Genomic DNA, 16297 nt, shown 5'->3' on the forward strand with positions numbered 1-16297 from the left:
GTAATTGATCATGTAAATATGCACAAGCATTAATTCAACTTCCTATTCAGAATGGAATCCAACATTCCAGTACCTAATTTAGCAAATTAGTTTTATCATGTTAACTTAGTTTAGACGTGATGTACCAAACTAATAATATGTTATCAACCTCAGTTGATTATATATTCAAATTAACTCAGAAAAATGGGGCAATGATGAAATTCTCTGCATTTACGAGGCAACTCCTTTTGAGTTGCACATTTCAAACAAACAATACATTTCTTACACGCTCTAAAACAGGAAGTTATATTCTATTTCTAGAACAGTTTCCACTTGATAGCATTTGCTTCAGTTACTTCCTTGAGTCATAAAGTATTTAATATTAAACATGTTGAATACTTATCGATTTCCATATACAGAAGTCAATCTGTGTTGATGAATACTGCAGCTCTCCAGAGCCGCAGCTTCAACGTAGACTATACTTTGCCGTACGCGTTGTATTGCTAGGCTCGCAATAACCAATAGTTCAATTTCAAATGGAGATCAGCTTGTTGATTTCTCAGGCTTGCAACATTATCTTTGTTGTTGGCAATTTTCCCACTGGGCATAGTTCCGTTGATCAGAGGTAACTCAGTTCAGTTAATGCATTGCAATTGAAAAGTGATATAGCTTGTAAGTGTTCTTGTGGCGATTCTCTCGAAATCTTCCAAAAACATAACTGATGGCTTTGCTTCAGTTCGTTTCGTGCAGATACGTGGAAACAAAGACCCGCTTTCCGATTAATGCAGTATCCCGTCACTGATCCAGTCTCTCGTAAGACAGACGGCAGGGCTCCCGCAATATATTTCAATATGGTAAGCTAAAAAAGAAACTTTCTTCAGTGCTTCTGTACTTAAACCGATCACTCCTTCCTCAGGATATTTCTTCAGCAATTATTTTCTGTTTCTGCAAAATAACTGTAACAAATAGATTCCTGCCATTTAAATATTTTATTAACCATATCTTATATATAACTACCATCCCCCTTGCTCCACACTAAAGGCCAATACAATATAAATATTTCAATTTCTTCAATCCTGATGTTAATCAATGAAGAAATTCTAGCCAATTTCTTAAACATTTGGCTCAACAAAGAATTAAAACAGAAAAGTAAAATAAGTTTCTTATTGCTTTATTTAAATAGCATATTCCCAATACAGACACAAACCCCAGTGGTATCAAATGAAGAAGTTAGTTGCTTAAGTTATTTTACTCCTAATATTTGTGGCTGAATTCACTGTGGAGACAATTTGTCTTTGAAGTACTTCTTTTGAAGTAAATTCTGATTTGATACGTAAGAATGGCATCCCATGAAAAATATAAGATCAACTAACAAAGTCAAAGGCATCAATATCTTCTGTCGTTAAGAAATATTGAAATGAGAAGCCCTGACAAATCCAGAATACCTATATCTCAATCCTTGGGTGATTGTAATGTGTTCATCCGTTCTCTGAGTAATTCCATCAAGAATGGTATGTTCTTTGATTGCGGTTGGGTCTGTCTTCGTTAATGTATTGTGTTAACCTCTTATGCCCCCCTCTGTTCTGTGGGCGGAACATGGTACTGCAATTACACATTATATTTCAAAAATCATCTTTAATATTATTACAAATGCAAAACAGCAAAAAGAACTGACTCAATATCAAAAATGTTGTTTTCCTACCATCAAAAAGCATAGGAATTTTTCAAATTCACCATTTCACTGATGAAATATTCTCTTCGCAATGTGTCTAGTACCTCACAGTTCAAAAACAACTCTGATCAACTAGCTGTGCGTTTCGCTGCTCTGGCCTTAAATGTATCTGTTGATGGTGAAATCTCCCTGATCACATTGTAGGGGAGGTCACAAGCTGTTCAATCATACTTTGACTTTGTTTGTAACCTAATCCATTGAAGAGTAATCGATGTGCGTATATAAACAAAACACATATTTGCAAGCCAGAGTGTAGCATTACGCACTTAAGATCAAGGTTTCTTACTGTTCTCATGATCATTTTTCAACTTGTAAAATTTATAAAATCAAACGAAATGGCAAGCAGTGTTCCAAAGCATCCCAAAATAAGTCAATTCAGTCTTTTTGAAGTTTTGGAGGCGATGGATAATAGTGAAAGTGACGGCGAAAATGATCAACTTTCTGGGTTGGAGAGCACTGATTCAGCATCTGTGAAGCAGCATTGGAAGATGGATTGGAGCCTCTTCAGGATTTGTAAGTATAATGGATCCACACTACAATTATTATTATTATGATTATGCGTAATTTTCAATATGCATTTTTACTGTAAATGTTATTAGAAAATGCAACCATTTGACTCTTAAAGGGCACATAGAAATAACATTTTTTTTTAACAATTTTTATTGTATAGTAAAGAGCAACATCATCATCTTTGCTGTGCTGCTGTATATAGTCCCTGATTTTTATGATGCAATAGAAGTTGCAAGAAGTAATTGTTGCTTCCCAGTCGTCTTTATTATTTTCTCATTGATGTTTATTGATTTAGATTATTGCATGGGGGTGTTTAGCAAACTTTTTTTATATTTCCATTATTACAAGGAGTGATGTTACTTACTGTCACAAAGACGGCCGGAGTGGGTGATGTCAGACCAGAAACAGGAAAATAAACAGAGAGGTGGAGTTTGGTTGAGCTGAGCGAATTGCTTCGCTCAGCATTTAATGGGTGAACAGAACAGACAGAAAATAAATGGTTGTATTAAATGAAAAACACAAGGACATGGCACATTCACCAAAATAAACAGACAAACAAAACGGACTAACAAAACACGGTGAGCAGATATTTTACTTACATTATTTATGATCACAATGATTACCTACGTTTCCTATCCCGTTCTCCACTCACCGAACACACAACCCAGAGTGGATGAAAACATGCTGCTTTTATGCAGCTGTACCAAGACCCCACCCCCCCCCCCCCCCCCCCCCCCCCCCCCCCCCCCCCCCCGTGCAAAGCACACATGGCCTCAATGGCCACTTCCCCCCTTAAAAGTCCAAAAGTCCAGGACCAGAGGACTCAAGGGGCCCACAGGTCACAAGGCCGTCAGCTCCTCCAGCTGGGGTAGTCCTGGCAGCGGAAAGGCTGCTTGGGGGGTGGTGTCCTGACCTCCCCCCTTCTTCGGAGCTGGCAGCTCCCCTTGGTGGGGCTCTGACCACAGTACTTCTGGCAGCGAAGAAGCTGCAGTGGGACCAGGTCTCCTGACCTCTCCCATGATCTCCGGCAGCGAAACTGCTGCTGGGGTTGGTGGTCTCCAGACCTCCTCCCCCTTCTTCGTGGCCGGCAGCTCCCCTTGGTGGGGTTCCAGCCACAGTACTTCCTGCTGCGATGCGGAGCAACAGGCAGCCCCAGCAGGCGATGCGGAGCGGCTGGCAACCCGAGGCGAAGCAGTGGCAACCCCATGCGATATGGAGCAACAGGCCACCCCAGGCGATGCGGAGCGACAGGCAACCCCAGGCGATGCGGGGCAACAGGCATCCTTGGGCGAAGCGAGGCAGGGAGTCAGGACAAGCTGGGGTGCGGGTGTTGGCCCTCTTCTCAGCCACTGCGGCCGGGCGATTCTTCCCCATGCTTCCCTCAGCAGCCTATGCAAGGGCTGCTGAGGACCGCCAGCATCTAGTCCTGGTTGTTCTGGTGCAGGGAGAGGCAGCTCTTGCTCCTCTCCCCGTGATGATGATGGAGGCAGAGGCAGCTCCAGCTCCTCTCATCGTGATGGTGGAGGAAGTGATACCAACAGACATTCATCCTCTGGTGGTGGGGGAAGTGATACCAGCAGGCATTCATCCTCTGCTGGTGGGGGAAGTGTTACCAGCAGGCATTCATCCTCTGCTGGTGGGGGAAGTGATACCAGCAGGCATTCATCCTCTGCTGGTGGAAAGGGACCCAACAGGCATTCACTCTCTTCTGGTGGACAGGGACCCAGCAGGCATTCACTCTCTGCTGGTGGAAAGGGACCCAGCAGGCATTCACCCTCTGCTGGTGGACAGGGACCCAGCAGGCATTCACCCTCTGCTGGTGGACAGGGACCCAGCAGGCATTCACCCTCTGCTGGTGGACAGGGACCCAGCAGGCATTCACCCTCTGCTGGTGGAAAGGGACCCAGCAGGCATTCACCCTCTGCTGGTGGAGAAGGGACCCAGCAGGCATTCACCCTGCTGCTGGTGGTGGAGGCAGCGGAGGCAGAGGCAGCTCCTGCTGCTGGTGGAGGAGGCAGAGGCAGCTCCTGCTGCTCTGCTCCTGGTGGTGGAGGTGGGAGCGGCGTGTAGTCTCCTGCCGGTGAAGGTGGCAGAGGCAGAGGCAGCTTCTGCTGCTCTGCCCCTGTCGGCAGAGGTGGGAGCGGCATGTAGTCTCCTGCTGGCAGAGGTGGGAGCGGCATGTAGTCTACCCTGGAGGCAAAACCAGCAGGCATTCTTCCTGTGCTGGTGGAGACTTGGGTGGTGGACGCTCTGCCTTCCTCTTCTCCTTTCCCCTTCTCTGTCTCCCCCTCCCCTTCCTCTCCTGGGCCAGTTCCTCCTCTCTCTCTTGGTAGGGGCAGAGGAAGGGACAGTTGGCGAACAGATGGTCCTGGTCGCAGAGGAGGCACCCCGGCGATGGCTTGTTACATCGCCCTGGATGTCTGGCCCTTAGGTGGCACTCCTCCTCCCTGTCCTTCACCTCTTTATCCTCCTTCCATCCCATTTTATTTATTTATAAATTTTTTTTGTAATCCAATTTTTTTTTTTTTTTCAAAAGATGCAGTTCCTGCTCTGACACTTGGAGGCGCTGTTGTCCCGGTTCTGACACCACGCGTCACAAAGACGGCCGCAACGGGTGGCGTCAGACCAGAAACAGGAAAATAAACAGAGAGGTGGAGTTTGGATGAGCTGAGCAAATGGCTTCGCTCAGCATTTATTGGGTGAACAGAACATACAGAAAATAAACAGTTGTATTAAACGAAAAACACAAGGATACAGCACACTCGCCAAAATAAACAGACAAACAAAACGGACTAACAAAACACGGTGAGCAGATATTTTATTTCATATTATTTATGATTGCAATGATTACCTCCGTCTCCTATCCCATTCTCCACTCACCGAACACACAACCCAGAGTGGGTGAAAACATGCTGCTTTTATGCAGCTGTATCAAGAAATCAATCATTCAATTGGAGTCTCGGTACAACTGCATGTGAATTAATAAGTGCAATTCCCCATGCTCACATATTACTACATTTTACCTGCACGTGAAGTGCTGTACAATCCTCGTGCCTAAGTACAAATATACATTTTATTACCACTCATGTTACACAGAACCATTTATATTCCGTGTACCAATGACTATACACCAACATTAACATGCTACATGTAACATACAACACAAATAAATAGCCCAGGGGCGGGGCACTTTGCCACATATACCCCACCTTGTGCAAAGTACACCTGGTCTCAATGGCAACCTCCCCCCTTAAAAACCCAGCAGTCCAGGTCAAAGTCTAGTGTCATGGCTGACAGCATGGTGGTCCACTCCCGCAGCGGAAAAGCTGCTCTGTCCTGTTGCAGCTTCCAGGATGATTCATTCAGCCAGGTCAGTCCTGGCAGCGGAAAGGCTGCTGAGGAAAATTAACTCCTGACCTCTCCCCCCTTCTTCATAGCTCCCTCTGGTGGGGCTCCGGCCACACCTACCCCTGTGGCCAAGCAGAGCTGACAGCGACCCCTGGCGAAGCAGTTTCGGTGTCCCCAGGCGAAGCAGAGCTGGCAGCCCTAGACGATTCGGAGCAACAGGTAGCCCCAGGCGATGAGGAGCAGCAGGCATCCTCGGGCGATGATGTGCGGGGAGTCAGGACAAGCTGGGGTGTGGGTTTTGGCCCTCTTCTCAGCCACTGCGGCTGGGTGGCTCTTCCCCGTGCTTCCCCGTGCTTCCCCCAGCAGCCTATGCAAGGGCTCCTGAGGACCACCAGCATCTAGTCCTGTTCCTTCTGGTGAAGGGACAGGCAGCTTCTGCTCCTCTCCCCCTGTTGACGACAGAAGCAGAGGAAGCTCCAGCTCCTCTCCTCGTGATGGTGGGGAAAGTGATACCAGCATGCATTCATCCTCTGCTGGTGGAGGTGGTGGAGGCAGAGGTAGCTCCTGCTGCTCTGCTCCTGGTGGTGGAGGTGGGAGCGGCGGGTAGTCTCCTGGCGATGGAGGTGGGAGCGGCGTGTAGTCTCCTGGTGACGAAGGTGGGAGTGGCATGTAGTCTACCCTTGTTTCAGGGGACTGATGCGGCTCTCTCTCACTTGCAGGGGACTGGTGCGGCTTTCTCTCTCGGGGCGAAACCAGCAGGCATTCTTCCTCTGCTGGTGAAGAAGGGAAACAGCAGGCATTCTTCCTGTGCTGTTGTAGATGGGGACAGCAAGTAGTCTCTCTTCAGTTCAATGAAGGTGCAGGTAGGCGTGGCTCCTCCCACTTGGAATGCAACCTGCTGGGGCAGTCCTATATCAGCAGCCAAGTAGTTGATCACCACGGCTGCTGGGTTCACAAAGGGCACTGGGTAGTAGTGTTGTTCCCAGCATTCCCAATGTTCCCCATCTCTGGCCCACAGTAGGTCAACAATCTGTGGGAGGTCCTCTCCGTTCCACTTCGGGTCCGACACCCAGTCCAGCATCTCCTCAAAGGATGGGAATGGTTCTGTCTCCTCCCTCTTGGGCTGTGGATGCTCCAGGACCCCTCTCTTGGGCTGTGGATGTTCAGGCTCCTGCCCCTCAGGCTATGGAGGTGAAACCAGCACAGACTCCTCCCTCTTGGGCGGTGGACGCACAGACTCCTCCCTTTTTGGCTGTGGAGCGGGCATTCGCTTCTTCCCCTTTTTTTCTGTCGGCTTGTCTTGGGGCCTTCAGGTGAAGCCACTCCTCCGCATCCTCCACCTCTCCCCGATCGAGAGCTTTCAAAAAAAGAGGGTCTTCTTAGGGGCAAACATCCTGCAGGTGCTCAGACTCCATGCAGGAGGCACACCATGGAGCCCCTCCTTCCTTCAACTCGTCCTGGCGATTACGCCATGGCTGCCTTTCTTCCTTCTATCCCATTTTTTTTTCCCCCCACACAAAAAAAAAAGACTGTTGGGTTTTTTTTTTTCCCCAAAAAACTGCGGTTTCTGCTCTGGTCTACGTCTACGAGGCGCTGGTAATCCCACAATGACACCACATGTCACAAAGATGGCTGCAGTGGCTGTGCTTTTGCCAGGTGAGTCACGTGGGAACCCCTAGGTCACAAGTTAAATGACAAATCATGACATATGGTTAAATATCAATAATTAAACAGTATAGCTGATCTTAATGTGATATCTAATATACTGTAAATTAACCCATTGCAGTCCATTTATTCTGCGCTTGTCAGACACGTCACATCAAATTTATTTTCACACGTGCTGTTTATGTTACATGTGCTGTTTTAAAAAAACAATTTTCAGCATAAAACAGGTTTAAAAGGCATTTAATCGCAAAAGGACGCTCAGTACTTTCTGTAGCCAAGCCCCACCCCTTGTTCGCTTTATAGATGTACATACTGATAAATCCTCTCCTGATCATTCGTTTTATCACCAAACTCCTCAATAATGCGATTCAAGTCATTATTTTATTATTATAAAAGCTATGCTTTCATTCGGCTCCTATCGGTCTCACTCGGCCATTGAAAGGTTTTCTCGGCTTTTTCCGGAGAAAAAACGACTAGAGACCTGTGCTTTATGTCTTTTTGATGATATCGGACAGGGTCCAATAATGTATTGGAAAGGGAAAGGGTTTGCAAAAGGTCGGTAGTATATGATATAAGCCATCTGATATGATATAAAGAAATTGAATGGCTGTATTCACATCAATATCAGGGTCTAGTCTACAATATAATATAATATAATTTATAATCCAGGGCTGGTAATGGAACGTGAAACAAGCAATGTGATTGGCCGAGTGAGGTTCCAGCTCTCCGTATATATTAGAAGGATACGGACAGTTGGAGCCTGGTCACATATTCGAAATCACTGCGCTGCCACACAGAATTTAAAGTACTGGTAGCCATCTTGTTTACAGTTACAGATGTACAGAAACTACAATACCAGTGACCAATTACCAGCAAAAAAAAAAAAAAAAAAAAAAAAGATTTGGATGAAGAACAATTACAAGAACTGGAAGACAGAAAAACAGAAAAAAATACCAAAAAAACAAAAAATGCTGTCTTTGTACTCACTCACTTTGTCACTTCCAATTATGTCTTTTTAGCAGTTTGTAAACGCTACAGAAAACACAAAAAGACCCTTCTGCACATTATCCCACCCCTCTGCGACCTTGAAAAATTACTGAAATCCAAGATGTCATCATTATTATTTTTTTTGTATTCCTGTTCTGCTGAAACAACCGCGTCTTGCACGCACAGGAAAACAATTAATTCAGTGCCATCTCAGCCGCCTCCTGGTGGATCCATGGTTCCAAGATTCAACACATCAAAAATAAATATATTTACTTACTTTTGCATGTTTCATTAAATCAATTTACTCAGCTTAACTTAGTGTGTAGTTCAAAGTTATAAATGGGACTACTTTTGTGGTCCCTTTATTGGCGTAAGGATATTTAATAAAAAAAAAAATTACTTCTGTTTTTTTTTTTTTTTTTTTTTAAATCAACTATTTGATCTGGATTATAAATGCAATAAGGCTCTTCAGAGTGTCTGTATATTCCACGGATATGGACACCTTGTCGGGCCTTATTGCATACATATAACACTCACATAATGGGTGATTCATAAACAGTATTACAGAACATTACATTTTGCTTCAGGGTTACAAGTGTACACATGTGGACTTAGGGGGTGAATTTGATCAATCTATTATCTGCCGGGATAAACCATAACATTTTAGGGACAATGCTGGGATAACCACAGATAGCTGTTTGATGCAATCCAGGGTGATTCCACAATGCTGTAACACTCTCTCTAAAAAAATATAAAACAGCTGTTCTTAATCAAGGTAGAGATTGATTAAATAAATCTCTTAGTGTTCCTGTATACAAACCATGGAGCTCAATTTCAACACATTCCATAGTAATATTTTTACATGGTATGTGTTTATGAAAGATATAAGAGCTGTTAAAAAAAAAAAAAAGAAATCTAAGTCCTGTCAAAAATCATTCCTTGTTCTGGAATGCAGCTTCAATCCTGCTTTCTATTCAGGATGTAAAAACTCTTGTTTTCAGCATCAGTGGGCGCTGCTGTAATGCATTCAAAAACCTTGCTCTCATTTTCTTTTCGCTCAGCTTCCCTGTGCTCTCGCTCTCTCTCTCTCTCTCTCTCTCTCTCTCTCTCTCTCTCTCTCTCTATAAATTCTGTTTCCAGTGAAGACAGTGTGCCTGATCTAGAGAGACACACTGAGGGAGGTTTACTTCAGCCGGCGAGACACACTGAGGGAGGTTTACTTCTGCCGGCTTGCTCTGTTTCTCTCTTTCGGTCACACTCTATCTACCTGCTGACTACTGAAGGCACTCACAGACCAAAGACAACCTGGACGGAGTCAAGAGACTACCACAGGCTAACAGCCACTTTTTTATTAATTGTGTTAATTTAATAATTTATTTATTAAAATGTTCTGTTTACCATGAAACTACCTTCCTGCTGTTGCTAAGGAAATTAAAATAAAATTAAAGAGGAAAGGACCAGACACTCTTTGGTTGCTAAGGTAATGGATGCTTCATTTAAGATGTTAAAAAATGTGTCCCAAAATATAGAATTGCACACAATTGTGCTCTGAGGTGAGTTTTTGTTTTTAAAAGCCTGGTAACGCAATGAGAAAAGAGGCAACTCTGGAACTTTTGAATAGCGATAGTCTTCAAGTGTCAAGTTGATGTTATCAAGATTACTGGCTATTTTTGTTGTTCAATTCAGAAAGAGCTGTTTCAGTGTTTATTTTAGCTATTCCGTGTGCAAGGTGCATGTATGCATGTATGTATTGTACAGTATGTGCGTATGGTTTTGCATTTGTCATCTTTTATATATAAATTGGGACTGTGGATCTCTGAACGGAAAGACATGCTTTTCTGAATTTACTTAACCAGTGTGTGTAGAAAACAGCTTTCATCTAGCTGAGAAGGGTTAGCTTCAGAATATTCAACAGAACTAGTGTTCTGGAAGAAATGGGGAGACATTGGAATCTGCCATGACAGTATATGTGCATTATTTAATGTGCATGATATATTGTGTATGTCACTGCTTGTGGACATTCAATGAAATGACACAAGTAAACAAGTAAAAGTTGTATGCCTGTATCACGAAATTCGAAATGTCTGTCACTGAACTAAAATGCTGTACTATTGTGTGTTTAATAGTTTTGGATGATATGTGTGTACGTACATGGATAGACACACATGCCTGCATACGCAACTAAGGTTCCTCTTAATCCATTTAAGGTTGATTTAGTAATCTAGACCAAGGTTTTGAAAGGCACTTTTTTTTTTTTTTTTTTTTTAATGCTAGTCAAGACCAGGCTTAATTGAAGGCCAGGTAATAAAAGTCTTGTTTTGTTTTTCGTTTGATTGATGTCAGGAAAGTAATGAGGTTGTGGTACAGTAAAGCTAATTAAATTAAAAAAACAAAAAAAAAAAAAACAATTATGCTTAATCATGATCCTCTACTGTGTGTGTTAATGTGTTTATACTGTATATAAAAGTAATGTTTAAATATAAGAAATTGATTCGTTTTGCGCTTCTTATGCAGAACTATAATCATCACGCAGCCTTTGTGTATTTGATCTGTAGTTCATACAACTTTATTCCACAAAATCTACTTAATATTTCTAAATCCATTCAACTAAAGTAAGCAGAGACAGAGCAGCTTCGTCTGAGGATTATCTTCTTCCAATAACACTTCCACTAAAACAAATGCATACCAAGCAAAGGCAGCTCTCCATCAAAGCATGATGATGGCAAACTGGTGAATCTGAATCTCATTCCAAAAAAAAAGACAAATGGTGGACCCTCGTGCGCGCACAAAAGACACAGTTCCACCGAATCCTTACGAAACTAAACGATGGAAGGTATACACTCCCACACAATAACCTGACATTCAAAATGTTCTCCAATCACCAGCACAGTAAACAAAACAAACAAGTGCGAATGTTGTTAAAAATCTTTATTAAGACAGTCTTTTCACTAATAAAAAAAAATAATAAAACCTATGAATGTAATAAAAAACGCAAAAAAGTAATGCAAGTGCTCACATGTACAGTACAGGTAGGCTACATTACTGCAAATTGTTTCCAGCGAAGAACTCTGATGTGCATCTGGACAATCTTTTTTTTGCAAGTATGGATGCCAAAATTTTGTCATCTTTTCTAAAAAAAAATCCCAATTCGGCTCTGTATTCAGATGCTGCTCCAGAGCATGCCGCAGTGTTACAAGCGCAGCACACACGCTTATATCATTGGTGTCTGTTTTAGGCAGAGCGTCCTGGTTGCTAAAGTGACACCGTGGAGAATTCTTCCATTGACTCTGGTGTTGTCAAAGTTTTAGTTTAGGTTGTATTTTCGTCAGCACCCTCCTCCTCAACTGCTATTTTCGTGTTGCTCATTGTTTTTCTCTTTCCCGCCATGTTGCAGTCAGTGCTGTTTTTACAAACTGTAAACCGACACTGCATACAGGGTTTAAATAGCCAAGGTACAGTACAGGGGTAATCCCTCAGTAATGTGGTGCGAACAGCTGGTTGATTGATCTGTCAGCTTTTACTGCACTAAAGTGCTGGCTTTTGTATTGAAATCTATGTGAATAGCAAGGAATCACCTCCATTTAAAATCACCAGGAGTGTGTGAAATATAATAATTTCATGCTTGTATCCCCAACAAATGCATAATATTGTAGTCACATCCCTTAGAAAGTGAGAAACGATTTAAAACCTTAATCAGAAACCCACTCTGACATGTTTTTAGTCTAAAAAAAAACAATTTATTTGGTGGAACATAGCAGAGATTCAGAATAAAATAGAAAACACATAGGAAATATTATATACTTTTAACCGTTTTCCCTCCATAGCCAGCATGATCACCCTGCGTTCCAGGAGTGTATAACCTCAGGCTTGGAGACCTTGCTCGTGGTGGCCTGTGGTGGCCTACGCTACGACACACACACAGTTTTGCTGTTGTGCATTTTTATAAACACATTTAAGTAATTTTTGTTTTTTTAATTTAGTAGTCGCCAATTTTTTTTTTTTTTGTTGCTGTTTGTTTTTTTGGGGTTTTTTTTTAAATCATTTTCTCCCAATTTAGAGTAGCCAATTATTTTTAGGCTCCGCTCACTGCTACCACCACCATGCTGACTTGAAAGGGTGAAGACGAACACACACTGTCCTCCAAAGCGTGTGCCATCAGCCGACTGCTTCTTTACACACTGCAGACCCAAAATGCAGCCACCTCGGAGGTACAGCGTCAGAGGACAACACAGCTCTGTGCAGCTTAGAGGAAAGCCTGTAGGCACCTGGCGAGACTACAGAGGTCTCTGGTGCGTGGTGAGCTGAGGACACCCTGGCAGACACAAGACCCCCCCAAGCGATGCCCGGCCAATTGTGTGCCACCTCCCAGGAGCTGCCGTCCACGGTCGGCAGTGGAATAGCCTGGACCCGAACCGGCGACATCCAGGCTATAGGGGGCATTCTGCACGCCACGTGGAGTGCCTTTACCAGATGCTGTTGTGCATTTTTATAAACACATTTAGGTTAATTTTGTATTACTAAGTTACATTTTTGGTTGTACATGAATAAAAATAAGATTTGTATATGATTATTTGTCCTTACATTAAACGTTTCTCAAATTAGTCCTTTAAGGTCATTCACAACTATTTTGTTCATTAATAATGTGCATTATTCAACACATGGGACGAATTTATACTTACCACATTCATCATCCTTCTCTTCTCCAGTTGGTCTGAACAACATCACGTGCTGCTGTTGATTTTAATTCTGTCTCAAATGCCACGCCTATCGAGGGTCACAACCCCATGCGCGCATAGGCCACCACGGGCCAGGTCTCCGAGATTGCAGTTACACCCTTCTCCTGCATTCCGAAAGACTGTGCGGGGTTAACACCCCAAGTCTTAGGACAAGCCCCAAATGCAGTCTAACCAAAACGAACGCACCATGATAAACTAATTTCTTTGCTTGAAATAGTTTAAAAGCTTCGGCATCACGAGTCATATTCGCTCAGAAACTAAGATTGTTGCAGCCCTGACCATCTCCTTGGACCTTAACTATGAATAATTCTTAACTTCTATATGCATTCGGGACTAGCTAGGTTATCGTGGGTTTGGTGTAGTTTATGCATGCTTTGTTAATTGTCAGTATATACTAAGGATAATTTCACTATCATTTAATTTATAAATTGTTTCCTGATGCCTTGGATTTTATTGTAATGCTGTTTTGGTGTAATATTGACTGTGTAATTATTTTGATTGATTTTCTTAACATATTGTGTTACTGCATGTATTATGGATTTTCTGAACGTATTGTGCGATTACATGTTTAACTGTTTTGAATACATTCCTAGTAAGTATTCACTTGTGTAACAAACTTGATTTATAATAATTTATAAACCTTGAAATACTACTACTCACAGGCCTTCTCTTCTCCCTGACCCATTAAGGGGTGGTTTCACTGAGCCAGATTAGCACTAATCTTGGACAGTTTACCTAAGGTAACATTAGGCTAGTCTGTGAAACCTAGATCAGTCCCAGCAGGCACATAAGCAGCCTCTAATATAATTATCCTATTCTTTTACAGCCGTGTCAAGTACAGATATGGCCCAGGGACCAAAGGACCAAGGAGGTGTGGGGACTGCAGATCCCGATGATGACTCTCCAAACATGATTGTCTACAGAAAGGTAAGGGTGTCAGGGTTTATTTCATCATCATGCTGGTTGGTAATGGATCTTGTGGTGGTCCCAGTGCACATGTGTCCATACAATGCCTCTATGCACCAAAGAGAGCTTGGTTCGTTTGACTGCTGAGTAGTGTCTGCCTGCAAGCTGCTGGATTGCTGGTTAGCGTTTTAGTCCTGGATTAAAATCATCGGAAGGATTACACTGATGTTTAATTTTCACTGTACCTTACCTAAATGTCTTGCTTTGTTGGTTATCTTTTAATGTCCTCAACTGGTTAGTGTGTGGCAAGTTTCCACAAATAGTTTCCTCTGAAAATGCTTTGCTCAAGAATCAAGCATGGTGATCTTTGAGTGTCTTCTTGGGTAAAGTCTGTGTGGTGTACAGGATGAGTCATGCAATCAGGTGAGCACATGTTTTCATCCTGGCTGTGCAAAGTTGATGATCATGGCCCAGTGACCCCTACTGGTCGGGGGACTGGTCAAGCGTGCACCTGCAGGGCTGGCCTTTGTCCTCTTGGGGCTGGTAGAACACAAACTGACCTTTGGTTCTCTTCTGAGCTGTTGTGAGGAGTTGCTGTGGTGAGGGAACGTAATCAGACTTTCTAAATTGCAACGTAAAATGGGAGTAATTGGACACTCTAAATAATTGGACACTCTAAATGAAAAAAAAATGCAAATAAAAATGAATCAAGCAATCTGTATTATAAAGGGTTGTGTTTAAGTATTAGTTTTAACTAAAGTTTCATGGCACTGAAGTTTCTGGATCACAAGTATACTAATAATATTCCCTTCTAACATGACCAAGGCTTCTTACTGGTCAAGTAACCAATTAGATCTTTTTTAGTTTAATGCTAATGAGGGACAATTGCACTGGCACAGGCTGGCAGGCACCATAAGAGCTTCCCCTCACAGCTCTCAGAGAGAGAGAGACACTCAGTTCTGACCTAAATACCCCCTCTGCCATTCAGTAGTGGTCCTCTCTCAAGCAGACACATGGAAGATGCTGCACAAACCCTCTGGGCCTGCCAGCTGTGAAATGCATGGTAGTTATTGACCTTTTTTTGTTTTACCTCATTATCAAATACTGTATAGCAATCAAAGTAGTTTTAGCCTGCTGAAGAAGGAAATTAGTTGAAACGAGTGCTTTACCTAGTGTTACTGTTATCTTATGATTGAGGGTTGAAAGATATAGAGGTGCTACTACTGTACACCTTCTCTATTAGGATCGCCATCCTATTTAGGGGCCAGTTTCTGGATTTTCTTTTCAACAGAGCCCTTTCTTTTAGAAATGCAGTCAAGCCTGGAAAACATTCTGGGTGTTTTGTTAGTAGACACCATTTGAAGACATCTATTTAAACCCAATAAGTAAAGCGCTCTTACCGCCCTTCGAAATGAATTCAGTAGTGGCAGTGCAGAAGTGCGTGATGACAAGCTTCATTCACTCACTATCTGCCAGAAAACAGTAAATAAATGGTTAGGGGACTAAAGCTTTTGTTCTAGTTTATAGGAAAGGATTTTTTCAGTGTTTTTTTTATTTTTTTTATTTTTTCAAATGTCGTTGTGGATGGACAGGGTAAAAAGACCAAGAGATTAACCCTTTGCAGTCCATTTATTTTAAACCCGCTGTTTCAATTTTTTTTTTTTATGCATAAAACAGGTTTAAAATGCATTGAATCGCAAAAGGACACACAGTACTATATCTGCAGCCAAGCCCCACCCCTTGTTCACTGTATTTTTCTCTTTATAGACGTGCATAATGTTAAATCCTCTCCTGATCACTTGTTTTATCACCAAACTCCTCAATAATGTGGTCCAAGTCATTATTTTGTTACTATAACATCTCCAAAAAGCTCTGCAAATGTCTGTGATATTCTTTGAGCACTGGATGCAGAAGCAGCTACAGTACCTCTTTTGTTATATCCATGTTATCTCTGTAGTGGATGGGGCTATGAGATACGCCCCTTTTTTCGGTTTCAATCGGCTCCTATTGGTCTCACTCGGCCACTGAAAGGTTTTCTTGGCTTTTTCCGGAGAAAAAACGACTAGAGACCTGAGCTTTACGTCTTTTTGATGATGTCGGACATTGTCCTACATTGGACAGAAGGGAAAATTGTAATGTCGGACCTGGTCCGACATAGGACAGCAAAGGGTTAATGAAATTGTAGAAGTTTTGGTGTTAGGATTAGTGTTTTGGCAGGGCAACTTCTCGAACTGACCGAAGGGGATATGATACTACGTGGTACTGTGTGTGGATTGTAATGTATGCAACAACATGCTTTCTCCTTCTGTCACTAAAATAAAGTGATCCAGAATCGACAATGCTTCATCCCTATGAATGTTGCTGCATTTGATTCCACGCATCAAAAAAAACATTCATAAATTTTACTAATGAGGTCATGGTGCAAAGGCAACAT

General features: G+C 42.7%; 1 protein-coding gene across 3 annotated transcripts in view; it reads left to right on the plus strand.

The window, feature by feature from the left end:
* Window positions 1-9331: 9331 nt before the first annotated feature.
* Window positions 9332-16297, plus strand: part of LOC121330112 (regulator of G-protein signaling 6-like) — a 163256-nt gene continuing 156290 nt past the window's right edge. For all 3 annotated transcript variants that reach the window (XM_041276386.1, XM_041276383.1, XM_041276384.1), the window contains exons 1-2: window positions 9332-9701; window positions 13784-13884. In XM_041276386.1, coding sequence (XP_041132320.1) covers window positions 13801-13884 — 84 coding nt within the window. In that variant the 5' untranslated portion in view covers window positions 9332-9701; window positions 13784-13800. The remainder of the gene's footprint in view (window positions 9702-13783; window positions 13885-16297) is intronic.

This window comes from Polyodon spathula, chromosome 17 (genome assembly GCF_017654505.1).
Source record: "Polyodon spathula isolate WHYD16114869_AA chromosome 17, ASM1765450v1, whole genome shotgun sequence".
In the NCBI taxonomy this organism is placed as follows: Eukaryota; Metazoa; Chordata; class Actinopteri; order Acipenseriformes; family Polyodontidae; genus Polyodon; species Polyodon spathula.